This window comes from Mustela nigripes, chromosome 14 (assembly GCF_022355385.1).
Source record: "Mustela nigripes isolate SB6536 chromosome 14, MUSNIG.SB6536, whole genome shotgun sequence".
In the NCBI taxonomy this organism is placed as follows: Eukaryota; Metazoa; Chordata; class Mammalia; order Carnivora; family Mustelidae; genus Mustela; species Mustela nigripes.
In genome coordinates this window covers 52,775,040-52,800,706 of record NC_081570.1, presented here as the reverse complement: position 1 = coordinate 52,800,706, position 25,667 = coordinate 52,775,040, and the positions used below count along the sequence as shown (strand labels likewise).

The 25,667-nt window shown below is 43.5% G+C and overlaps 1 protein-coding gene across 1 annotated transcript in view; it reads right to left on the bottom strand.

The window, feature by feature from the left end:
• Positions 1 to 25,667, bottom strand: part of CACHD1 (cache domain containing 1) — a 205,356-nt gene that overhangs the window by 35,756 nt on the left and 143,933 nt on the right. The window contains exons 5-12 of the mRNA XM_059374985.1: positions 23,752 to 23,878; positions 20,757 to 20,901; positions 19,458 to 19,674; positions 12,811 to 12,960; positions 7,946 to 8,179; positions 3,963 to 4,112; positions 3,069 to 3,192; positions 1,729 to 1,846 (exon numbers count right to left, since the gene is read on the bottom strand). Coding sequence (XP_059230968.1) covers positions 1,729 to 1,846; positions 3,069 to 3,192; positions 3,963 to 4,112; positions 7,946 to 8,179; positions 12,811 to 12,960; positions 19,458 to 19,674; positions 20,757 to 20,901; positions 23,752 to 23,878 — 1,265 coding nt within the window. The remainder of the gene's footprint in view (positions 1 to 1,728; positions 1,847 to 3,068; positions 3,193 to 3,962; positions 4,113 to 7,945; positions 8,180 to 12,810; positions 12,961 to 19,457; positions 19,675 to 20,756; positions 20,902 to 23,751; positions 23,879 to 25,667) is intronic.

The following is a 25,667-nucleotide window of genomic DNA, read 5'->3' as shown; positions in this document are numbered from 1 at the left end:
GGTCTTAAAAGTGTTCCTATCTCCTTCTTTCTCTTTATTTTCTTGAGGATTTTATTTTTAAGCACTCTCCACACACGGGGCTCAAACTCACAACCCCGAGATCAAGAGTTGCATGCTCCATCCACCAACTGAGCCAGCCAGGTGCCCTATCCTTAAGGGAGATATTTTCTTGGGATGCAACTGAGTTGCTTTCAATCAGAACATACTAGAGGTAAACAACCTCCAATTTCAAATATAAAAGTATTTTTCAATGAAATATTTTGGGGGTGTGGCTTAACCCTTCTGATACGAAAATTAATTCATCTTTATGTTAAAATGTATAAAAAGAAGGGTAGATGAAGCAATCTTCTTTAAAAAAAAAATCCTGAAAATGAACGGAACGAGTTTCAAAATAGAGTGACCACTTTCAGATCTGTGATACCAAACAATTAAAAAGATCAGTAGAATCAGGCTTGTAGATTATGAATTTCTCAAGAGATTTCATTTATTATTTTGTTTGCTTATTTCCCTTGTAGAAATCAATGTTGCTATAATGCTTTAAGAAAGGAAACAAGAAGAAGAAGAAGAAAAAAAAGAATGGAATAAGGTCGGAGGAGAATCCTATCTACAGGCATGCTGGTTTCTTCGAATTCCTGTCATTTTTGGCCAGACACACTGGATTGAGTGATCTGTCCGTATCCACCACTGGACTGGACGCTCTCTGGGGACAGAGAAAGTATCATTCCTCCTTATCCTTCGTAGCTCACTGGGAATGGTCAGTAAGTCACTCTTCAAGGGATGACTAGATAGATCCACTTGGAATCCATGGGTTAAACACCAGATATGGCCAAGGAAGAGAACCTCTAATATGACTGCGTTTTAAATTTAGCGATTAAAACGGATGATCAAACAATCAGTCTGCTCTGCTTTTGGCCAATTACAGTATGATGGGTCCCGTAACAGCATTTCTTTTTAGCGGGGAAGAGGGTGTGAAGGGCAGTAACATGAATAATGTTGGCAGCGTGGGCTTGAACCTCGACTCCTCGACACCTGCTATCTGAAAGAGACTCATTAAAGGACACCAAAGAAGTGGGGCCACAGACGGTCACTTAACTGTCCATCTGCTGGTGGTGAATATGAATAATCCAGATTCTAATCGGAAAGTTTCTTTGCCTTGGATAATGTCAAAAGAGGGCATTTATGCTTTCATATTTCCCTTTCAACCGCTAACTGCCACAATCTGAGTGTAAAATGATAAAAAAACAAAATAAGAAACAAAAAACAAAAACCACCACCACCACCACCACAACAAAAGATCACGTCATTGGATATAATCTAAAGGTATATTGATAGGAGGACTATTCAGAGAAGTTTGGTCCATCAGTGCAGTGCCACACAACCCAGCCAGTAAACGTGCATGCACAAGCCCAACTAGAGCTGCCTGTGTAGGAACACAGAATGTTCTGGAAAGTGATAGAAATGGCAGCTTCTGGGGAATGGTCAAGGGTAAGAGACAGGGAAAGGTAAAGTTTACTTTTTCCTTGGTATCCTTTTACACAGTTTAATTATGACACATGAACCATGATTGGTTTTACCCACAAAATAGGAAAAATAACATTCCAGGGCATCGTCCTTTTCCCTATCACTTGAACACTGATTAGCAACGTGATCAGACCCAAGTGGCCCGGAATTCTCGCACAGATAGCAATGCACTCCCTGGCTCCTCAGGCGAGGTGTCCCGCAACTCACCATCTTCCAGGCATAGCTCACATTGTAGGCCTCCTTTCCAGTGGCTCGCAGCTTGTTTATATGCCAAGACAGGGATGAGTTCACAGGGACTGCGATGATCTGACTACCCAGAGGGAGGCTGCATTGGCAACAGAATGAAATACTTCAGGCAAAAGATAAAATTAAGCACTTAATTAAAGGCAAGGAAGAAGCTGTGAGTCAATGACCACCTCCTGATTTTGAAAAGCAATGAAGCTCATCACTTTTGAAAGAAATAATGTGAAATTTTAAATTTTGTAAAAGCATGATGTCGGCTCAGCACTAAAGTATTCCTGCTCTCTTCCCCTGCCCCCCCCCCCCACCAAATTCTAATTCTTTCCAGAGACAAACTTCTCTGGAATCGCTGTCATTAATTTATAACCAATGAGCACAAAGACCCGTTTCTCTATAGGTTACCATCTGCCAAAATAATGTATCACGGTTGGAAAAAATCCAATCTGTTTTTTGTTTCAAAAGAAAACGCTGTATATGATTGTGCTGTCAACGTGGAATGGACACTATTTTGCCAAGCTATTTTTTGGCACACTGGAAAGCTGGTCCTCAACTTAACCTTTTATTTTGCCAACATTTTTCAATTTAGTATAACTGGAGTTTTTCTTAAATGAGGTAATATATATCTGATTTTACAATTAATGGCAATGTGAACATAGAATCTGATTTACAAGACATTTTCCCTAAGTAATAGTTTTAAGAGACCATTCCTGTTGTTATACAAAGTAAATAAAATTTTAGCTACTGTTTCTATGAAAAATTTACTGAGTATACTTTTAATAACATTAATTAACATACTTTTTTTTAAGATTTTATCCATTCATTTGACAGAGAGATCACAAGTAGGCAGAGAGGCAGGCAGAGAGAGGGAGGAGGAAGCAGGCTCCCTGCTGAGCAGAGAGCTGGATGTGGGGCTCGATCCCAGGACCCCGGGATCATGACCTGAGCTGAAGGCAGAGGCTTTAGCTCACTGAGCCAACCATGCACCCCTATATACTTTTTAAAAAAGATTTTATTTATTTATTTGACAGAGAGAGAGAGAGAGGTGAGAGAGGGAACACGAGCAGGGGGAGTGGGAGAGGGAGAAGCAGGCTTCCTCGTGAGCACTGAGCCTGATGTGGGGCTGGATCCCAGGACCCTGGGATCGTGACCCGAGCTGAAGGCAGATGCTTAACAACTGAACCACCCAGGAGCCCCTAATTCATATACTTCTTTTATATCATATAATAAAAACTCATATTTTACCTCAAAAGTTCTTATTTTTTTTCAGGAAAAAACCCAAAATACTACAACTTTCACGTTTTCCTTACCTTAGGATATTTTGCCGAACCAACTCAAATTTTGGGATATTTTCATAATGAATGATGTCAGTATGAAGTGGGGGTTCTGATAGTAAATATGGCCTGGTAAGAGATGGGTGCATAAGTGTATACCCTGAAATAAGAGAACAAAAACACATGCTATGGGAAACATGCTGTAGGAAGTACAGATACTAATATAAGTGCCCATCATACATTTGAAATGCGGGATACTCTGTATGCAACATCTCAGGAAGTAACTCACCCATCCAATAAAAATGGAACTTGTTTTATGTGTTCTTGTGTAAAACTCTTGAAGTGTAGAAAGATGCCTTAAATCATGGAACAACTGTCTAATCAAGAATATCCTGGAGATACTGGTCATTGGGTTTTGTTTTATAAAAATGTTCTAATCGATTACATAAACCTAATGCCAGTGAATATAAAGATAACAGTATAGAAAAATAAACTCCAAAGGATCATATTATGTGTCATTCAATCCTCAAGACTAATTTCTTGATGTTGAAATAACTGTTACCTACTCCTTAGCACAAAATAGAAACAAAGACGTTTTGTTTGGTTTGTTTTTTAGAGAGACAGAATCTTAAACACGCTCCCTGCCTATGTGGAGCTCCATCTCAGAACCCTGAGATCACCACCTGAGCCAAAATCAAGAATCGAATGTTGAACGGACTGAGCCACCCACGTGCCCCTAGAAACAAATGCCTCATGTTTAGATTCATTCTGCCATCTTTATGGTTTCCACTACACAGGAGCAGTTCTAGTCACAGTAATTTTCTATAAATATTCTAATCTTCCTAACTTTGTTAGTATCAGAATATCTACAGATTATTTTCTTCAGGTTACAAAAAAGGTCATTCTTTCCCATGATTGTTAGCAGATTACCTTTGTCATCTATGAGAAAAGTATAGGAAGCCAAAGAATCTTGGTAATACGTAACGTCTTCAAGGATGTAAGCCAAGTTCACGTCCACGCCTACGATTCCCAGAAGTAGGTTTCCAAAATAACAGGGTTTACTTACAGTCATTATCAAACCTATGGGTTAAAAAACAAAACAATCGGAAGGATAGCAGAGAAGGCGCTGGACAAAGGCTGGAGCTGTGCTCTAGTGAGTCATGAAGGCTACGATCGGCCATCTCAGTTCTGCTTGGAAGAGGTGACCTGTGTGATCCAGGAGCCAACCCCTGCCTCTGCAGACAGCATTATGTGAACAAGTCTGCGGGGCAAGGGGAGTCTTTTGTGGGGTTCGGATACCCCAGTTAATCTTGGAAACAACTTAGACATTTTCCACTATTTCTTCACCTAAGAGGATAATGACCTTCCAGATCAGTGCAAAACACCAGCAGTACTTACTTCATGATTCTGTTCCCTCAGCTGGGGAAGACTCAACAGAAGGTGAAAAGGCCATGGGACAAGGACACTGAAAACTTGGGTTCTAGCCTCACTGTGCCCCTTTATGTACTGTAAATAAAACATGGGCATAACTCTGTGGAGCCCAGGTTTCCACATCTGCTTAGGGGACACAGTGGAAACTGCTTTACTGATTTTTAGGGGGCAGATAGACAAAAAGAGCTTATTCCACTAATATAATCCACCAGAAGACAAGATGAAGTGAAAAAACCTGGGAAGGTAGAGAATCTAGTAAGATCTGACTGATTATAACTCCAAGCAGCTCGAGGAGACACTAAGTTTCCAAAGCACTGTATTTTGAGTCACGTGGGTTGTAAGGTCCTCCACTTTAACCTAAAGGGCTAGACAGTAGATACTTTAGGCTTCCTGGCCAGTTTCAGTTGCACATACTTTAAAAAAAAAAAAAAAGAAAAGAAAAAAAAGGCTTTGGAAATATAAATGGCATTCTCAGCTCACAGACCATACAAAAACAGTAAGATAATCAGGGCAGGGAAAAGCAAAGGCAAAGAAAATGTACAAGAGGAGAGAGTGTGAGCAGTGGGGTCAGTGCGTGGCCCTGTGCGTCCGGACCACTGGGCTCTCCTCCTGAGGTAAGGGGAGCCGCCTCTCTGAATACTCCCTTCATGGGTCAGAGACAAAAAGAACTCTAGCACCCCCAGCAGTGCCACAATCCTATGGTACTACATAAAACCAGAAATAAAAAGAAGGCTGGTTCCTCTCCATTTTACACTTGTATTTTCCTGCTCTCAACGGCAGGTTCACACCCTAGTGGCATATCAGAAAGCCATTCTTCTATCAACTCCCAGGAAAGGGACAGGGATACTTGAAGATCCCTGCAAAGCACAGACTTCCACAGAGAAACTCATGTGAGGTCCACTCAAAGTATTACTGAACGTGCTGGGGTTGCAAAGGCCAGTGAAACGTACCACTGGGCAGGAAGAAGTGCGTACAACACTGAAAAACTGTGAGAAGTTATACCCAGTTTTAAGTTTTGAGGATGTAAGATACAGCGTGGTGACTATAGTTCACAACACTGTATCACTTATTTGAAAGTGGCTAAGAGTTCTTAAAAAGTTCTCATGACAAAAAAAAAATTTTTTTTTTAACTATGTGAGGTGATGAATGTTAACTAAGCTTACTGTGGTGATCACGTCACAATATATATGTATCATGATGTTGTACACCTAAAATGAATGCCATGTTTTCTGTCAGTTATAAAATCAGTGAAACAGGAAATAAGAAAAGCTGTATGCTCTCTATTATAATTTCAAATGTATTCTTCAGGCAGTCAACACAAGGTTTCAAACATGTACCTTAAGGAGGTTTTTGCTCAGGTATCCCTGGAAAAATGGGTTATAAATGATGGGAGGAATGCTCGAGGGCTGGCACACAGACAGAGGTCATGACCTACATGCCATGCTCCCCTGGACTTGTGTCTAAGATTAAAGCTGTTTTCATAAGGCAGTGAAATACAACAGAAAGACTCTGAGACCATACGCTCACTTCAGATTTCTTTGGCTATGTTGAGAACAAGCCTGAAAAAAAACCCCACAATCTTATTTCTCAATTATCAATTTGGACGGAAGCCTCTTCATTCCACTGTGGCAAATAAAGTATGCTAAGCTCTTGCTACACTTAATGAAATCCCTAAATGCCCTCTCTACCTTAACCCAAAGCACACAAATTTACTTGTTGAAAGAAGTACGTCCAGTTACCAATACTTTCATCTGTGGGGGTTCTGAACGAGAGCCATGTAAACATGGGGTTCCCCAGGCTCAGGATGCCCATGCTGGGGAGTTAGAGGAGATGCTGTCCACCTATTCCGGGAACTGAGAAGACCAACATGAAAGGCACATTCTAGTAGGGGTTTGGGACAGACCAGGAAAGCAGTCACTGAAATACACCGCAGAGGATTCAGAAAACAGGCCCTAAGGATGGGCCTATTTTTTGGGAAGCACCAGCCAACGAGGAACCAAAGATTTGCCCACAATTTAACTGAAAGCTTTTATTGTGACTCTCGGGGTGGCAGAGGTGAATTTTAGAAAAGGTCCTACTCTACCTGATATCACAAATAGTAACAGGATTTGACTGCATAAGCCCCCGAAGCTTGTACAGGATTTGGTTTCCACATCTGCCTTTTTTCCTCTGACACAATATTAACATGATTCATTGATCCGTCTTTCTCTTATCAGACTTCCACGCTTGCTGAGGGTGGGATGTGTGCCTTACCCATCACTGCCTGACACAAGGCTTGGCTGGCACTCAATACCGTGGGCTAGATGCATAAAAGGTCACTTGCATTTCAAGCTCGACCTTTCCCTATGAAAGGAAATAACTTTATCTGCACGTGGGAGTTTCTATCCTATCCCTGTCTGTGGGCTCTGCCAGAATTTGGAAGGATAAAAAAACAGACATGTATCAGAGGTTACCATATTTCTTCCTTATGGGGGGAAAAAAATGCCTACCTAATTTCTAGAAAACCTACTCTTTAGGCCTGTTACTTTTTACACGTAAGTTTGCTCAGGATATCTGTCTTTGTGAGAGTTCCTAGTTATTGGGACATAAAAACAGGATCCCATGTGGTAATAGTGTCTATCTGGCTAGTCAGCACCTTCCTTTTCATCCTGTCAGAGAAGAAAGGGAAGCATGTTGGGAAGGGATAAACAAGATGATGAGGAGGGCATGAAGGCGGCTGTACTTTTCCTGAGCATACAGGCCGGCCGCTACTCTAGGTGCTTCACGTACATTCAGGCATGTTCTCTTCATGACTGCCTTGACGGGAATGGCCTTCCCATTTCATAGATCACGAAAGATAATCATGTGAAGGTTAAAACACTTTCCCCAGCATCGTATTATGAGTCACTTGTCCTAATAACCTGAAAGATATATTATACGAAAAACATGACTATATTTTGAACAGGTGACCAAACAGGAATGAATGAATGAGATTCAATGAATGATCAAGGACAACAATTTAAGGGGTCGAGTGGGGCTTGAAAACCTCTTACGCCAAATCTGTACTGTCCGACCACACCATGCTGCTTTAGCCTTCAGGCTGAATCTTAATCGCTTCTGAGATCTACTGTCTGCTCTGCAAAGTCACTCTTTTGTTCCAGTTCAACAGCTTTTGGATTCTGGGGACTCCTCAGTAAGCCCTCACAGCAAGCAAACCCATTATGTTGACCGAGGCTAAGGCAATGTGGAAAAAATTGGGCTGGGGGTTTCTGTTCTAAAATACATTCCTAACGGACGGATGGCAGAGGGCTGTGCCACCATCTGACCAGAGACCGGGGGTGGGGGGTTGCGGGCGGTAGGGAGGGACACTGTTCCCCTTGCTTGTTCAGACCTTCTAACACTCACAGGCCAAGTGCTGAACACCATTTAGAAGTTCTTGCCTTGATGGACTCATGTCCATTTCTTTCCCCCTTACTTGAATAGGAAGTTTTCCCCAGACTCACCATCTCCCATCTCATCAGAGAAGGGAAGGCTAAAGACGGCTTCATCGATCATCCGGTTGGGAAGGTTGGTATAGAACCTGCCAACTGTGGTCTCCAGGTTACTCAGTTGGTTCAGCACCATCATGCTTCCCTTAATCACAGGCAAGGCTGTCCGATCCAGCACACCGTACTTCCCTGAGTTCTGTTCAGCTAGATCTCTCAGAAAAGCCAGCTCTTTCAAGCCAGTCACCCCATCTGAAATGGAAAGCCAAAGGTAGACAGTGTAAACCAAAATGGTACATGTCTACACAATAACCAGGCCAGTTAGGTTTAATAAGGGCACGGAAATCTTGCAATGCCAAAGGGGACTTGCAGAGTCAACCTGGACCCAGGAAACAGCTACCAGATTTTGCTGAGGAACAAAGCATGAGGCAGAGTCTTTCCTCAAACAATCAAGAGGGCAAAGGGATTCTTCAAAAGGCAATGATGAAAACCACACGCGTTAAAAATAAAGAAGCCCCATTTGGCCACGATATGCTTTCCCCTTAAAAGTTTAATTTTTCTGCCTTTAATATTTGAAAGCAAAGGTAGTGATTAAGAAATCTGCATTTAAAGTAGATGAAGTTGTAAGAGTTTTAAAGGATAGAGGTTTATCATTCCATTTCTTACCTCTTCGCCTATTAAACACTTGCCAAAGTCGCATGGAACTAAATGGAAGAATTATGTATTGCATTTAGTGATGCCTCCAAACCCTGTGTCTTTAAGCTCATTTTAATTACAAATGCTTTCATGCTTGATACTGTTAGGACAGTACTGGATTTGATTTATTTAATGTGTATTTTCTACGTTTAGGGGGTTTTAAAAACTTTGTAAAAGATTTAAGCATACTGGGATGTATTGTTCTACAACATCTGTAATCTATAGCATAAAAATAAATTTAATAAACCTTTTCAAAAATTTCGGTTTGCTATTGTTGGAACACAGTCAAAAGGATTAGTAACTGATCCCATATGGGTGCCATTGTAAACAAATTCAAATGATTTCAGTCACTACTGAGATTTTACCAATGAGTTTTAAATAGGTTCTGCCTCATGTTCTTCAACTATATAGTCTTAAAACAAAACAAAACAAAACAAAACAAAACTGAAGAGTTCCTGGTTCACCCACCCTATTTGATTCTATCATTTCTAACTAAGGAGTGTGTATACTTCTAGCCTTGGAAGTCCATTTCTAAAGTCATACGTGGACCTAATGGATTTAATTTCCTTCTTAACATACTGTATTTAGATAACTTGGATTTTGCAGGAACAATGATGCTAAGAGGAGTGGGAGATTCCAGAGTTAAAAGGAGAGGAGAGGAGTGGTACATTCCAGAGTTAAAAAACAAAAACAAAAACAAAAACACACACACACACAGACACACCAAAAACAAAAGGCATGATGATGGATCCTGGGCCTTACGCCCTTTTGAAACGCACAGAAGTGGATGATAAAAGGAGACAACTCAAAGTGCTGAACACTTTCCCTTTCTTTGTCATGTACTTTTTGACTCTCTCAAATGTAAAAGACAAGTAACAAATGGGAACAACTAATGAGGCAAAGAAGCACCATGGGATGGAGGGTTATCAAAGCTTGCATATTTTATGTACGACTTCATGACAGGAATGGCCAAGGTGACAGTGGGACGGCCGATGGTAAGTATGGTAGATGGTTCTATCACCAGCACCGTCCTTCCGGAGACTCCATCTCCCAGAACCTTTCCCCTCTCCGTTTCTAGTTTAAAGGTGGTCAAAATGGAACTACTACAGATTTGAGAGGTGAAACAGACACGAAGGGACCAGAATGTTCCAGTTTGTCTTACCCTTCCCCAATGGGCATTCAGTTCCTTTTCTCAGCTGCTGGCTGCCTTGCTCCACAAGGGCAACCCTAGGCTCATCGCAGATGTTCCAGTGAGAGTCCACAGGGGTATGGCAGCCACGAAGAGCCAACGAACTTCTTATGCAGACCTCCTATGGGGTCTTCAATGTTCCTACTTTCAGACATCCCCATAAACTCCAACTCATTCACCCACACCACAGCTGGTTACTAAATGCTGGGTTGTTGACTCCTCTTTCTGGATCTTTACTCTTCCCGTTTTCTCCTCAGTTGTGGACACTCTAATTCTGGTAATAGATTCATGACATGAAAATTCTCACAGCGGCTCTGCCTCCCTATCTGAAGCCTGACTGACAGAGTAAGAATGTGTCAACCTTAATGAACAATGCTCAAAGAAAGCATCTGGAGAGGGAAACCAGCAGTGAGGATGTTGTGTCTAGCTAGATTAAAGGGAAAAGAGAGATAAGGGTGGTCAGAGGGAAGGAACCGGAAGTTTTAAAAGACTGGAATTATCAGGGGCTTAGCAGGTACACAAGATTCTCTAGGATGAAGATTCAGGGCCACTGGAGAGATGGCTGACAGTGGGGAAGCTTCTTTACTCAGTATCAGTGGGGGCAGACCTTCAAATCTAAATTTGGAAAATAAGGGATCACTTCCTTTCATGTTTTCTTTACCTGGACTATTGCTCTCAATTCATCTGCCTTGTCTTTTTCAAGGAGTCACCAGCTTCTGGAGAACAGGACCTCAGTGCACTCTTATGTTACACACTGTAGACTTGCTTGACCAACTTTATTTTTCTTCCCTTCCTGTCTCCTCCTTCCCAAGCCAAAGAAGCTAAACCACAGGGAAAAGGTGTAAATGGCACCCAGGGGGTAACGCTGCAAGGTATGAGCCCCTGGTAAAGAGACCATCCTTGCTCAGCCCTGGGGTTCCATGTTCAGAACACAAAGAGAACGAAGACACGGTTCATGTCTCGGAAGCTCAGGCGTGTAAAGCGGAGGGAGAAGGAGAAAAGCATTTGAGCCCGTCACTCAGTATCAGGGATGACATGCTTAACAGAAGCAGGAACGCTCTGGGGGACAGGGAATCCTGACATACTGAAGAGAGAGCTGGTCCTGGACCAGAGCGAGAGAGTAGCAGCTCTGCCTTTGAGGTATACCGAGACAGGAAATCACGCACACTTTAATTCACTCCTTTGATCGGCTGGGAGGACCTGTTCTTGAGCAGGTCTGGGGTCAGGAACCTTTAACACGTTCCATCTCGTTTATTTAGTATCGTGGCAACTCTAGGTATGTTTTATGATTTTCTTTTTTACAAACAGAACTGAAGCCTCAAGAGACTCCGTAACTCACCATAAGTCACACAGCTCATTGATAGAGACTGGAACTCAGAAGCTCTAGAACTTCACCTGAGGTCTCCCACCGAGAGCCCACAAAACACCTGGGAAGAGAATCATGCTGAACCAGAGATTCCTGGACTTCGCCTAAGCAGGTCTGAATAAAAATCCAATGGTACTGCCTGGGAGTCTGCATTTAAAAAATAATCTCCAGGGATACCTGGGTGGTTCAGTGGGTAAAGCCTCTGCCTTCGACTTGGGTCATGGTCTCAGGGTCCTGTGATTGAGCCCCATGTCCCACTCCCTCAGCAGGGAGCCTGCTTTCTCCTCTCTCTCTACCCATTGCTCTGCCTGCTTGTGATCTCTCTCTGTCAAATAAATAGATAAAATCTTAAAAAAATTAAAAAAAAGTAATCCAAGTCATCCAAGTAATCCTTAGTTCATTAAAATGAGTAATCCAAAATAAGTAATAAATTGGGCGCCTGGGTGGCTCAGTGGGTTAAGCCACTGCCTTCGGCTCAGGTCATGATCTCAGGGTGCTGGGATCGAGTCCCGCATCGGGCTCTCTGCTCAGCAGGGAGCCTGCTTCCCTTCCTCTCTCTCTGCCTGCCTCTCTGCCTACTTGTGATCTCTCTCTGTCAAATAAATAAATAAAATCTTAAAACAAAAAAAAAGTAATAAATAAATAAATAAATAAAATAAAAAGTAATAAAATAAGTAATCCAAGTAATCCTTAGCTCATTAAAATGAGAACCACTGTCTCTCTAGCCACTTGGGTCTGCATGAGACAAATAAAAGACCATTGATGGGAAGAGCTCCTGGGTCAAGACATGACTGCTTAAAAACAAGAGAATACGGTCATCCTGAGCATTGAGGCTCAGGGGTCTGAAGGAGACACTCTAGAGGAAGAGTGATATGCATTAGAGGTGAAGAGACAGGACAGGGCAGAAAAGCTAGAACACTGGACCCACAGTCAGACTGGACAACATGTTGGAGAGCAGAAGGGAAAAAACCGAGTACTTCCTCAGCTTTGCCAATTTACTAAACCCTTTCACAAACTGATTTAAAAGCAACAAAATCAGCCTTCAGGAGTACCTAGAGAGTGATGCCCACTACCCTGGGTGTTTCCTGCACATTGGGGCCAGTCTTCGTGAAAGCCCTGTCAGGTAGGTAATTCTTATCTCCATTATACAGTTAAGGAAGCTGAGGGGGAGAAAGCAGCAGAAGAGGCTTCAGGTGGTGATTCTGCAGAGAAATGTGATATTCACTGGCTTGGGTATACAGAAGAATCTAGGTCAGTACTTTGGCTTCCTGAAGCTTAAATCAATGAGTTCAGTTAATAACCTCCACGTAGTATCAAAATCCAAGAATATGAAGAACTGATGGGGGAAAAAAAAATGGAGCAGTACAGAATCCTCTGCAAGCCCACTTCACCGGAGAAGGTTTAGAAATGAGCAGCTGGCTGGACAGAGAGATGAAGAGAGACAACCTACACATGCCCTGAATACGAACGTCAGGGAGAGAAAGGCTTGGGCAGGAAACAGCTTGGTGGCCTCTCTTCGTACACCCTTCTTCAAAGCACGCGCTGTTAGGGTTCCTTTTCATTTTTTTCTGAAAGCAGCATGCACTTAGAGAGAACTTTCATCTGAAAGAAAAATCTCCAAACACTACCTACCATTCATGAGGGCATAGGTGAGAATCATTACAGAGTTGTTTAGAAAGCTATTTTCTTCATTGATGACACGGAGCGTCGCCTTTTTATCTTCCTCCGAGGAGTCCTTTGATGTAATGCCAGCTGACAGGTAAATTATGACCATGTCTGTATCTAAACAAAAACATACAAATTGAATGTTACGTTGGATTCCGGCTGAAGGCAGCAGTTCCGTTTCCTTTTCATTTCCTTTGGACTTTCCGGCCTTGAGGACCTGCCTGGCCCGGCATTCGGACTCCTTCCCTTTTGAGGCTGGGGCTTTCATCTCCCTGCCTCTGCGTCCCTTCCATCCTGGCCTTTGTGGGCAATGAGGCCTCATTTACCCAGTGTCAGCTGAAGAGATGTTCCTAATAAATTTACCAGATAAAAGAAGATTTCCTTTAGGCACTCACGGTGTGGTAAATTTAGCCATCCAAGATGGAGTGCTCTCTTGCCTTTCGAAACAGAGGATTCAGGACCTGATTTATCCTTTCCTCACTGACCGAGAGGTTCCATCAGGAGCCAACATTTTGGGGGATGACTAGGCTTTAAAATGGTGGTTCTTCCACAGGCTCTTAAAACATGAAGGGTCCCTGTGCTAAGTAGCTCCGGAGACATTTTTGTTTTTAAAACTCATCAGCGTAGGGACATCCACGTGGCTCAGTCAGTTAAGCATCTGCCATTAGCTCAGGTCTCCTAGGATGGAGTCCTACATCGGGCCTCCTGCTTGATGGGGAGCCTGCTTCTCCCTCTGCCTGCTGCTCCCCCTGCTTGGGGGCGCCCCCTCTCTCTCTCTTTGACAAATAAATAAAATCTTAAAACAAAAACAAAAACAAAAGTCATCAGTGCAGAAGAACAGTAAAAACACAGACATGGGAGCCAGGTTGCCTGTGTTGAAATCCCAGCTCTGCTACTTTCAAGCTGTGTCTGGGTAATTTTGGGCAGATCTCTTAACCTCTCTAGGCCTATACTTTGTTGTCTACAAAATGGGGATAATGACAGTCCTTACCTTTGTTGGGTTGCTGTGAGGACTAACTGATTAACTGGAGCATCCAAGGGTGATGGAGTAAAAGAGAAAGAAGCCTCAACACACTCAGCCTCCCCCCCCCCCCACCCCATATTGCTCTGAAGTAGCACCTATGACTCAAGATGAAGCTATTCACTTCCCCAACCTGGGCTCATGAGCAGAGAGACTGAGAAGGTCACTTTAGCTCCGTGTGAAGAACTTCCTTCCAGAGGATTTACTACAAAATCCAAGTAGTAAATTTCCTTCCACCAGAGATATGAAAGCAGAGGCTGAATGACTACTGAAATGGAGGGAGGGAAGGAAGCGAGTTGGAATTCCAGATTGTCTTTCCAATCAGAGATTCTTTGGTTAACTATATACTATTATATATCATATATATTATATTACATTATACATATTACTATATATTTTATTTTTATATATCCTACATGGACATGGACATTTACCTTTCTTTCTTTTTTTTTTTTTTTTAAAGATTTTATTTATTTATTTGACAGAGAAAGATCACAGTAGACAGAGAGGCAGGCAGAGAGAGAGAGAGGGAAGCAGGCTCCCTGCTGAGCAGAGAGCCCGATGCGGGACTCGATCCCAGGACCCTGAGATCATGACCTGAGCCGAAGGCAGCGGCTTAACCCACTGAGCCACCCAGGTGCCTGGACATTTACCTTTCTATTGAGAAATAAATATTCATATGTTATATGCTTCTTTCTTCAGGTCCTTATTGCTGTCATTGTGTGGAGGTTGCTTTACAGTTACTGTGGTAGGCAACCTCCCTGCTGGTCCCCTAGGGATCCTACGCCTTGATAGCCACTGCCCTGTGTTGCTGTCTCCCTCTGAGTGTGGATTGGAGTTCACGACTTGCTTCTTGAGAACAGAATGCACGAGAGCAGATGGGGTGTCAAGAAATAGGTAAGGTGCTACAAAGCAAGCGCTTGCAGTATGCCTGCTCTCACACTCCGAAGGAAGCCAGACAGTATGCCTCAAGCCACCCTAGCTAGAAGCCAGGTACCGAGTCCCTTAGAATTGAGTTCCCCCAGCAACCACCTGAGTGACCTTGGAAGCTGGTCCTACCCAAGTTGAACTCTGAGCATATCAACTCTGCTAACAGTTTAACTGCAATTTCCTGAGACACCTTTAGCCAGAAGCACGCAACTATGCTGCACCTAGATTCCAGACCTATAAACGCTGAGACAGTAAATGGTTAATGTTTTAAGCCAGTGAGTGTTGGGAAATTTGTTCTCCAGTAACAGATAATGAATAGAGTTAGTTACCCTTTTAATAAATATCCTAACTATGATAAGGATTCAATAACAGAGTTTCCTTCAGTTTGTAAATTTCCATGTTCGACTTTGAAGCATCCTTTATAAAACTAAACAGTTAGCTTATGTTGTATCAACGTTGTAGACAACTGAACTGAGATTAATAAAACTGAATCAAAGAAATAAATACAACCTAAGTTGCTATCTCTAACTTAATACATGAACAAATTTTAAAGCCATCTGATGCTTGAATAATTCTCTAATCTGAACTGTAAATTTAACTGCACTATTTATTTATCAGAAATTAAGAAGTGAATGCTGATGTAAAAAAAAAAATCCATAAGCTTAGAAATATCCATCTTAAGCTGGATGTCAATTTTTTCCCAATAATGTAAATATTGTCCCATACATTATGCTGTTAGCATGCCAAACATCTTACTTAAGCTTCCAACTAGAAACAAAACAAAACTACTAGTTTTGAAGTCAGGGGAATATAAATATACCACGAGGCTTATATAAATAGGAGATAAACCGTCACCCCATGGCAAAGGCACCCCATGTGATAGTGCCTGGACACCTGTAAGACTGACCTGAAAGAGAACCTTTGAGTTTTCTTACTTAGCTTCATGCCTCTAGATGGTTTGTGTCGAGGCACAGGCCCGTATCTGGAAAACTGGAGGGCTGACAGTCAGCAACCTCCCACAGCAGCCAGCGACCTTTTCTTCCTGTCCCAACAAGAAGGCACGCACCCTACAGGGGCATCCTCATGGTCTCTGGCCAGCCTGACTCTATCCTTGCCTATCCTTTTTAGATAGCAGAACTGCCAAATCTGGTGTGATTTATTGTTATTATTTTTTTACTTATTAGGATGTTCTCTCTCTAGTCACTCGGAGGAACTACACCTTGTGATTAGTGATGTTACGGATGAGTAATAGTTAGAGGGACTTGGGGCAGAGTTAAGACATAGCAAGTAACAGGAAGGAAATGCAATAGGTTCCATTTGATAAGTCCCGGGCTAAGCCACTAGTATGTCTCAGGGTTAATATCGAAGGGGAAAGAGTAACTGAAATTTGGGCTTTCCATGCCATTAGATCCCTACTCCTACCTAGCCATCTTATTCCTTCTATTCTAAAATGATCTACTAACCAAACCCCCCCAGGACAGGCAACCCAAATATGTCAATGGTATCAGTTATAGATCTACCATGGGATTAAAAAATGAGTCAGTGCTAGGTAAAATTTTAAGCTATTTTCCTTAGTGCAAAGCAAATTCGTACAAAGCCACCATAATTTATAATGTGTAGCTTCTGTTCATAAGGTTACTAACCTAGGGCAGATACTTCCCCTTCATGCACAGGCTAATCCTTACAGCAATCCTACAGGGTAGGTCTTACCTATTAAAATAACTCCACCACATGACTTTAAAATAGCACTGGGGTGGGGGTGGGGAGAAGGGGTGCCTGTATGTCTCAGTTGGTTGGGTGTCTGCCTTCAGCTCAGGTCATGATCCCAGGGTCCTGGGATCAAGCCCTGCATCAGACTCCCTGCTCTGCGGGAAGCCTGTTTCCCCCTCCTTCACTCCCCCTGCTTGTGTTCCCTTTCTCGCTGTGTCTCTACAAATAAATAAATAAAATCTTAAAAAACAAAACAAATAAAATAGCACCAGGTACACCAGGCAGATGCTAAGTAATTACCTAGGGAATGAAGAGAAGTAAGGACATAGAGTGCAAGTTCCCAAGACGAGTACACAGACCCCTCACTATACTGTGGCCAAGGCTGGTGTGGTCCTCAGCCATCTCGGCTTGAGGTCAATTCAGATGTTTGAGCTATCCTTTCTAGTTTAGCCAGAGCTACAAGTCTTACAGGAGACTGAATATCATAACAACCACAGCTAGTATTTATTTAATATTTACGATGGAATCCTGGATCTTATTATCACCCCCAGTTTGCAGAAGAGGAAATCAGGCCTGGAGAGATCAAATAATTAACACAGGTTCACAAGTTTAGAAAAATTTCAGAGTAGGGAATTTGAACCCACGTTGGGAAAAGTCCCAAACCCACATACTTAACCACTATGCTAAATTGCTTGAGAGCACCTCAAACCTCTCCTTAATAAGATGGACAATGCTAATTTCTGCTGTGTTTATCTAATTTGAGTTTTTCTCCGAACTGTCAGAAGAAGCAATAAAGTGAAGGCCCCTGAGCTACAATTTAGGAATATTTTACACTTGGCTTAAAAAGGACTCCTCTGAGCACTTAAAAAACAGTGCCATCAGAAAGTGTTCAAGTCTATGATGGTCACTCTTCTTGCCATATTTTTGTTTGCCAACATTAAGAAAACCCAAAACAAAACAAAACAAAACAAAAACCCTGCGGAGAAACAGCTCCCATCAAAGCAGGCTTCTGTAACGTATAGGGCAGGAAAGTTTGTAAGAGGTTTAATGCAGTCTCAGTTTTAAAGCTGAAACAAATGTCAACATTTGAAAACTGAGGGGATTCGCATAAAAATCCAGATTTCTGGCTTCTCTTAAAATAGAAGATCTGGCAATGCTGGGCAGGCCCTCCTACATGGCCATCCCATGCTGCACAGACCTGTTGCCTTCTCCATGAAGTATGCACCTCTAGTTTACCATGCTCCCCCAAACGATCCTCATTAACTTCCTTTGGGTTCCCTTGACTCACAATCACTGGCAAGGTCACAGCCAGTCTAACACCTCTCTCCATGATTTGAAGAGTATAATAATCAAAATTGGACTTGAACTCGAAAAGGTAGTTGGATGACTGAGAAATCAAGTAGAAAAATCGCTCCTGGTGAAGAATGCGGACAGGTAAATGGCACTGACCAACTGGCCAATCTGTCTTGAAGACTCAAGAGGTCAACCTTGTCCCTTGGCCTTCTTGAATCGTGGACAAGTTGATACTCAGCCATCCTGTAATACTGGTCTGTGGAGAGCTGATGCTGGCCAAGGCTGGTAGGCAAAATTCTAAGATGAACCCAATGACCCATACCCTTGGAGAAGATTTTCCTCTTGAGAAGACCTGTAACTTGCTTCTAACCAACAGATATGGCAAAGGTGATGGGTATCACTCCTGTGATTGTGTTACATGGACAGCAAAGATGGAGGGATTTTGTAGATATAATTGAGGTTTCTAGTAAGTTAATCCCATGGGAGAGACCTCTGATTAATTCAAAAGGAGATGGGTCTGATGAGAACAAATGAGCCCTTCAAAAGAGGGTCCAAGCCTTCCCTGAAGTCAGGAGCTCAAAGAAGGGATGCTCTCCCTGCTGGCTTTGAAGGAACAAATGCATGTGAGTCTTACAGTGGCAAGGAAATGAATTCTGCCAATGACTGAACTTGGAAGAGGACTCCAAACCTCAGAGCAGACCAAAGACCTGGGTGATGTGCAGACTGCAGTCTCATGCAACCCTAAATCCTTACCTAAAACCCAGGCAAGCTATGCCTGTACTCCTGACTCATGAAAGGGTCTGTGTGGTAATAAGTGTGCATTATTTTAAGCTGCTATTAAATCTGTGGTAATTTGTTATGTTCAAATACCTTCAAAAACGCCATCTGCCACAATTACTTGTAATAATTCCAGGAGCTCCCATCTTTCAAGGGCTCTTACCATGTGCCCGTCACTATGCTTTGCATTCATCAGTGTTGCCTTACATTTAATGCAGACACACTGAAGAACTTGCAAATATATTCTTTAAGTTTCCCTTGATAGAATACATTCATTAAAAAAAAAAAAATCCTACAAATAGATATTCGAATGTAAAACGGAAAATGACAGAGATTCCTTTCAGTACTTTCAAAGCAAGTGTCTTATTTCAAATATCCTTTCCTTCAGTTTAGCATGCATCCTAATTCCAGATTTTCTTTAATACATGAAAATTAAATTAGAGGGCCTTTGTACATTTGAAGGGCCATGCTCATCTAAATGACAGCTGGTTACAAGAAGGAAGGATCAAGGCAAGAATCCTGCAGCCTGGTTCTGTACACATGCGCACCAGCAGACCATCCACTCTCAAGTCAATGAGGAGGCAAGGCTGACAATTTGCATTAAAAAGAATGTGGCAGTTCCCTTGGGAAATAAATGGGGCTATGTTCCTAATAAAGGGGCAGGCAGAAGAGGCTCTGGGAGGGGAGAAATCATGTGGGCTGAGTACCTTTGACTGGAAAAGCTCCTAGTACGGGATGACCATGATGACAACACATGAAAATTTTATCCCAGGTCAATTTAAAAAAATTCCTCTAGGCAGAGTTGTGTGATCAGTTTACAATGTATGCCTATTGCCATCCTTTATCTACTGGTCTAGAAGTCCTCTGAGAGAGCGCAACTTACTCGCTTGAAACTTTGTGTTATTGTTTGTGCTTCGAATCAGCTGAAATGCCTTTTGAAATCCCACCGCATGCTGGGTAGGGCTGTCCAGAGACTTGACACCGCTAACGAAGGTGGACATCTTCCTTTTTGTCTCACTGGTGGCCGGAGACAGGAATGTCTTATAGCACTGGTCAAGCGAGCACGTCCTGACTGTGTCCGCCACCGTCAGCACAGAGATCTGGAGGAGAGAAAAAGAAACCTTGTTACCTTAACACGTGAAGCCTTTCTTATATTCTTGAAGAGCCCAAGGACTGAGATGGCCTACCGAACAGTTTCTGAGAGTTTAAAAATAAATGCCCAGAGGCATAAATCTATCAGATTTGGAAAGGATTAGTTAAGGACTGGTAAGGGGGAGGGGCCCTAGAGCTTGTCATTCTGTTCCCAGATGAAGTTAGCAGTTTGGTGTGTATCCATAACATTAAGAATAACTATCTCAGGGGCGCCTGGGTGGCTCAGTGGGTTAAAGCCTCCGCCTTCAGCTCAAGTCATGATCCCAGGATCCTGGGATGGAGCCCCACTTCAGGCTTTCTGCTCAGCAGGGAGCCTGCTTCCTCCTCTCTCTCTCTTCCTGCCTCTCTGCCTACTTGTGATCTGTCTGTCAAATAAATAAATAAAATCTTTTAAAAAAAAAGAATACTATCTCATAATCTCATACAGAGAAGAAATTTAGCAACTACTAACCATCTTGGTTTTCCATCTGGAGGTGAGGGTAAAGGCACAGGGTGTGTGATTTAAGCAACTAATCAGTCAGTAAAACCTTAGGAGTTGGGAAAGTCAAAATGACGAAGCAGAAAATCTCCACAGGCAATAGATTATCATTAGCTGTAAACACACCTGTCTCTGAAGTGTCCTAGAGATTAGCAAACCTCGAGAAGCCTTCCCTTACCCCTCACCTCTCATAAATCTTGAGATAAAGTCCAGCCATCCACCAGGCCCCATGCCCTTGCCCCTCTCCTCAGCATAATTTCCACTGTGAAAGTCACAGCTAATTGGAAGCCTTCACAGGAGCCAGGAAGAAAGTACAAGACTCGGCTTGGTGGGGTGGTTTTTGTTTCTTGTTTTTTGTTTTTTTTAAGAGATTTGGAGCCAGAGTGGGCAGCTGCATCCTCAAATGCTAGAATAAAAATGAAACCACTCTCTTTTCCCCAAAGTCATTTTACATATGGATTTAAAACTATTGTGCCATCAAACACAAGGTAGTTCACAAAAGACATTCAAGAAAGAGCCCATGCCACGGGGCTCCCTGGGGGTACCGGTCACCTTGTCGTGCTCGTCGATGGCACTGAGGATGACCCGGGCAGCGTCCTTCGCGATCTGAAGCTGGGTGTCCGTGACAGAGGCCCCGTGGTCCAGGATCACTACTATGTGCTTGGACTGCGGCCGGACCGTGGAGACGTAGATAGGTCTAGAAAGAGGGATGGAGGAGGGGGAGAAGCTCTCTGGGGTCAGTCCTGCTATTAGGTCAAAGGACCTCAACCCAATGCAGCTGTGAACACTACAAATGTTCAGGCATCTGGTGGCCAGCTCTTTTTCCAGGGATGGCCCAAGGATGGAGAGAGCAACCAGCAAGGTAAAAGAACACTGGCACGGTGAAAACACGACCTCGAGACAACAGCTTGTATCTATAGCACAGGGATTGGTACTTCAGTCTTCCAAAGAGTAAAGTAATCCAGAGGAGGTTAGAAGAAGCCAATCCTTTAGCATGGGACTCCTGATCTTGGCGCTTGTGGGTTTGAGCCCCACACTGGGTATAGAGATTACTTAAAAAATAAAATCTTAAAAAAAAAAAAAGGCAGCAAATCCTTGGGGAGGCTGGCCTTTTCGGCACACTTGAAAGTCAAAGCTGGAAGCTGTGCATGGTAATACCACTCAAGGTTGCCTGATATTTCGCTATAGAACATAGAACTTGGTGGCCTCTCAGACTGCAGAGAGTGTACAGGAAGGAGAGGAGGGTCTGCTTGCCAGCACTGGGTCTGCAGACGTACAGAGTGGGGCTTTGCTAAAACGGAGGCGGCCTGTAATCTGCAAGCGTGCTGAGCAGCTCTGAAAAGGTTTACTTTCTCTCTCTCCAGACAAAGGCGACTGCTTAAGAGGGCCCTTTCCTTTCTATACGGAAGCAATTCATGCAGGTCAGCCACCAAAAGGCCCCATATCGGAGCATTTAAAACCATGCCATCAAATTTGTCCAAGCCTGTGATAGCCACTCTTCTTGCCAGGTTTTTGTTTGCCAACATTCAGAAAAGGGGGTGGAGGGAGGGTGGGGAAGGTCCAACGGAGAAATGCCTCCCATGAAAAGCGGCCTTCTGCTCATGTGCTGAACAGGAAGGTTTGTGAGAAGGGGTTTAATGAGGTCTCTCTTCAGTTTTAAAACTGGAACAAATTAGGGGGAGCTTAAAAAAGCAAATCAGCCTCAAGAGAATTCTCTCCTTTACTGACACCCCTAAAACACGAGATTTTTCTATGAAATGTTAGATGCCAGTGGACTCAAAAAAAGCCTAGGCATGAATTAAGGAATAAAACAAAGTACAAAAACAAAACAAAACAAAACAACCAAACCCAGAAACAAAACAAAACAAAACAAAACACAAAAAACCCGAACTCTCGAAATCTGGCCAACTTTACACTTTTCTTCTCAAGCCAAAAGTGCTACATTAACACTGAAGTACCACTGTATTTTCCCCAATCAATGCCATTAAGCCAGTAGGGAAATGTTAATAGAAAGAATCCAGGAGAGATGGCTATGGAAGTGGAAGAGAGAACGGGAAAGAATGAAATCTGACGATCCCACCACTGACAGCCGTGTCAAATACTGAACCTTCTAGGTCCTCAAGGCAAGGTGAATTTAAGGAAGAAAAAAAAAAAAAGGCCTATCTCCTTTTCAACTTAACCCACGTCAATGGAAAGCAGAGGATGTGTTTTTCACTGCCACAGTACACTGTCAAACTGTACTGCCTGGGAGTCGGTCCCTACAGCATGACTGGTATCCACCGATTCTCTCTTGTGGGCTCTGAAAACCTATTCCTCACTTTGAAGGACGTGGAGAACTGGCAAAGGCCTCTGAGGAAAGCACTCAGGGCAAGGAAAGAGATGGGAACATCAATGTAGGAGGGGGGGAACCTGGGTCACTTAGCCAAGGAAGACCGTGCTGAGGGTTGGTTTAATGCAGGTTCAGGGTGGGTGTGCACGAAACCTGCCGAGTGCAGGTGAGTGCTGATTCGTGACAAGGTCCAGCTTGTCTTTTTGGACTTTCCCTCACAGGTGATTCGTTAATGGCAGCATACCATCCAATCTGTCTTCTTAGAAGTAAATGCAAATTAGACGGTTCATGACGTCTTTGGCCTCTCCTGAGATAACCTGGACCAGACCCAAGGTCATGGCTTCTGGCCCAGTTTTTAAGACACTTAAGTCTTCACCAGAGAATGTCTAGGGAGGGAACCAAAGAAACCATACCAACAATACAAAGGTCCTTCTAGGAAAAGGCCAGGAGTAGTATTTTCCTTGGGGAAAATTTTAGACGTAATTTAAAGTAATGATAAAGAGAGACTAAAGGGATAGTTACTTTGGACTTCAGAAAAATGGCACGAAAAATGAACACCCTCTATCTACTAGCTCCAGATTTTCTGGCATCGAACACCTGACACTGCAAAGGGAAGCTGTAAGGATCCAAAAGGGAAGTATAGTATCTTTGCCTAAGGGGTTCTGTAAATTGATGAGTCTTGTCAAACAAATTAGCTCACCATTACTGCCCTTCTGGCTAAGCGGTACAAACTCTAGTTATTTCCGCGAGAAGAGCAGGATGTTCATCATCTTTGATCCACTGTGTTCTGGGCAACCTTAAAACTTCTGATAGCTGAGACTGCATGCACATTTCAAAAAGACAGCCAAGCACGTTATCACAGAAAGGAAAGCTGGGTATCACTAAGTCCACTCTGAGATGTGTAGGAGTCTTTTCGGGCTGCGCTGAAGAGACCGTATTATCATTCCTGTCTCCCCAAAGATGCCTGAAGCTCAAAACCACTTGGGTGTCTCCAACCATTTAATTTCTTTAGTAGGTCCCTTGTTAGGTACTTACAGAAAAACTCTGGGCGTTATCACTTGCCCTTTCTAGCATCCACATATGCCAGATGGTGAAATCGTTCCCGAATACATTTGAGAAACCACAGCTTGGAGGCACGGCCATGTGTGTAAACAAGGAGCCCCTGGTTCATACAGATCTCTGTTAAGCAGTAATTAACACTTGAGCCAGCCAACATACCTACTACGATGCTCATAGCTGCCCTTACAGCCGAACTTGTGTGCTGGGAAAACGGTGAAAATCCCTTCTTCCGAGCTGAAATACTGCCACTTAATTCCAGGGTTGGATTTCAGGTTGTCTGCAAGAACTGGAGGAGTGGGGGAAAGGAAACGTAACCACCAAATCCACAGGTGCAGGCAGGCCCGGCTCCTTCGGCATCTGTTCTGCATAAACTGCTTGTAGTACGAAGAAATCCCACTAGATCGAAGGCTGTAAATTTTCCACTAAACATTTTCTCTCTGTCGCTTAAAAAAATACCCGTGAATAGAAAAATATAATGAATGTTTCAGTCAAGAGAAGCTATTATTCTTAACCTTGTATGGTGACACTCTATGTCCTGGAATATTTTTTTTTTTCCAGCTGAATGATTCATTTGCACTCAGCTCTCTCTTCAGGAGGCTGGTCCCCGCTGGACCAGTTTACACTTGCTGGCTTGGAGAACTTTCTCTAGTTGCGGAGAACAGTGCCGTTAGGAGGCCCGGTCTCCAGGGGGACTAGACCTGTGACCTTGACCTTGCTCACTCCACAATGAGGAAATCAGCATAGATGGTACCTGAAAGGCAGAACCACGATCACTCAGCAAGAGCTCCTGGAATGATTCCAATGTGCCAGCAGTGGGACAGAGGCTTTCCTTCGTGGTTGTTCATTTAACCCATGAAACAACCATAGGACAGAGGTCGTATGATTATTCCCTACTTTGGAGTTTGGAAAATACACTCAGAGAGCTTAGAGACTTGCCTAAGGTTTCATCAGTAAATGACCAAGTTGGGATTCCAGCCTAGCTGTGCTGGTTCCTAGGTTCTTATCATCATGCAGTATTGCCTCCCTGGCATATACACGGTATCCCTGCCACTAAGCTGTGGCGGGAGGGGCAGCCACCCTCCTGGGGGCAATTCTGTCCCCAAACCTCCATGAAGTCTTACCCTCACCTACAAGCAGAGTCCTCTCCCTTCTCTGATGCCCTTCCACTCTGTTCCCACCCTGTATTCTGTTATGAACCATGCACTTTGTGTTGTGTCCTGCTCTACATGCTGCAAGATCTACACAGCTGAGCAAAAGACAAGCCTTATTGTGATAACCGATACACCAGAAGACTTACAGAGTAGGAAATGGGACAGAAAGCAATTTGGGGAAGAAGTGTGAGTGAAGGCAAAAGGCAAGTGTGAGGTACATTTGATAAGGTACAGAAAGCTCTGAATGCCACGCGGCCATCCTTGAGTCTGGCTCGGAGGTCGGCTGATGTCTGCCATGGCTGCCCAGGAAAGGACCCTGGCCTTGCCAGCCATGCGGGCTCTGTCTCGACCCACCCAACTCTGCTGCTACCATGCAAAAGCAGCCCCGGACATCGGTGGGTGAGCGGGTGTGCCAATGATGGCGGATCTGCAAACATCAGCAGCAAGCTGGATTTGGTCAGTGGCGTTCGACATGCGCATTCATCCTCTGAACACACCGGGTGAAATATACCATACGGGGACTTGAAGCATGTCCGGTGCCTCCTGCTTCCAGCTACCCTGCCAGATGCACACGGAGGAAGAGTAGCCTATTTTTATCCTCACAAAAATCCTAGGAGTAACAAAGCATCATTTCCGAGTTATGGACACAGAAGCCGGCTCCAACTTTTCTGGGATCCCTGAGGTTTCATAGTGGACAGGAAGGCAGTCAAGCACATAGCATGTGTGACCGAGACACGGGTCCCCACTCCACTCGGCCAGGCCACCTTATCAAGGTCATTGCTTGGACCAGGGCAACCACATCCTCCCGAGACATCTGGCTGATGTGATTTGCACATAAACATGGAGGCAGCTTTTTCTCTAAGGGTCAAAGCCTTAAACTTGCTGTCGTGTTAGCACCACTCTTCAGGCAGCCCTGCCAAGCCT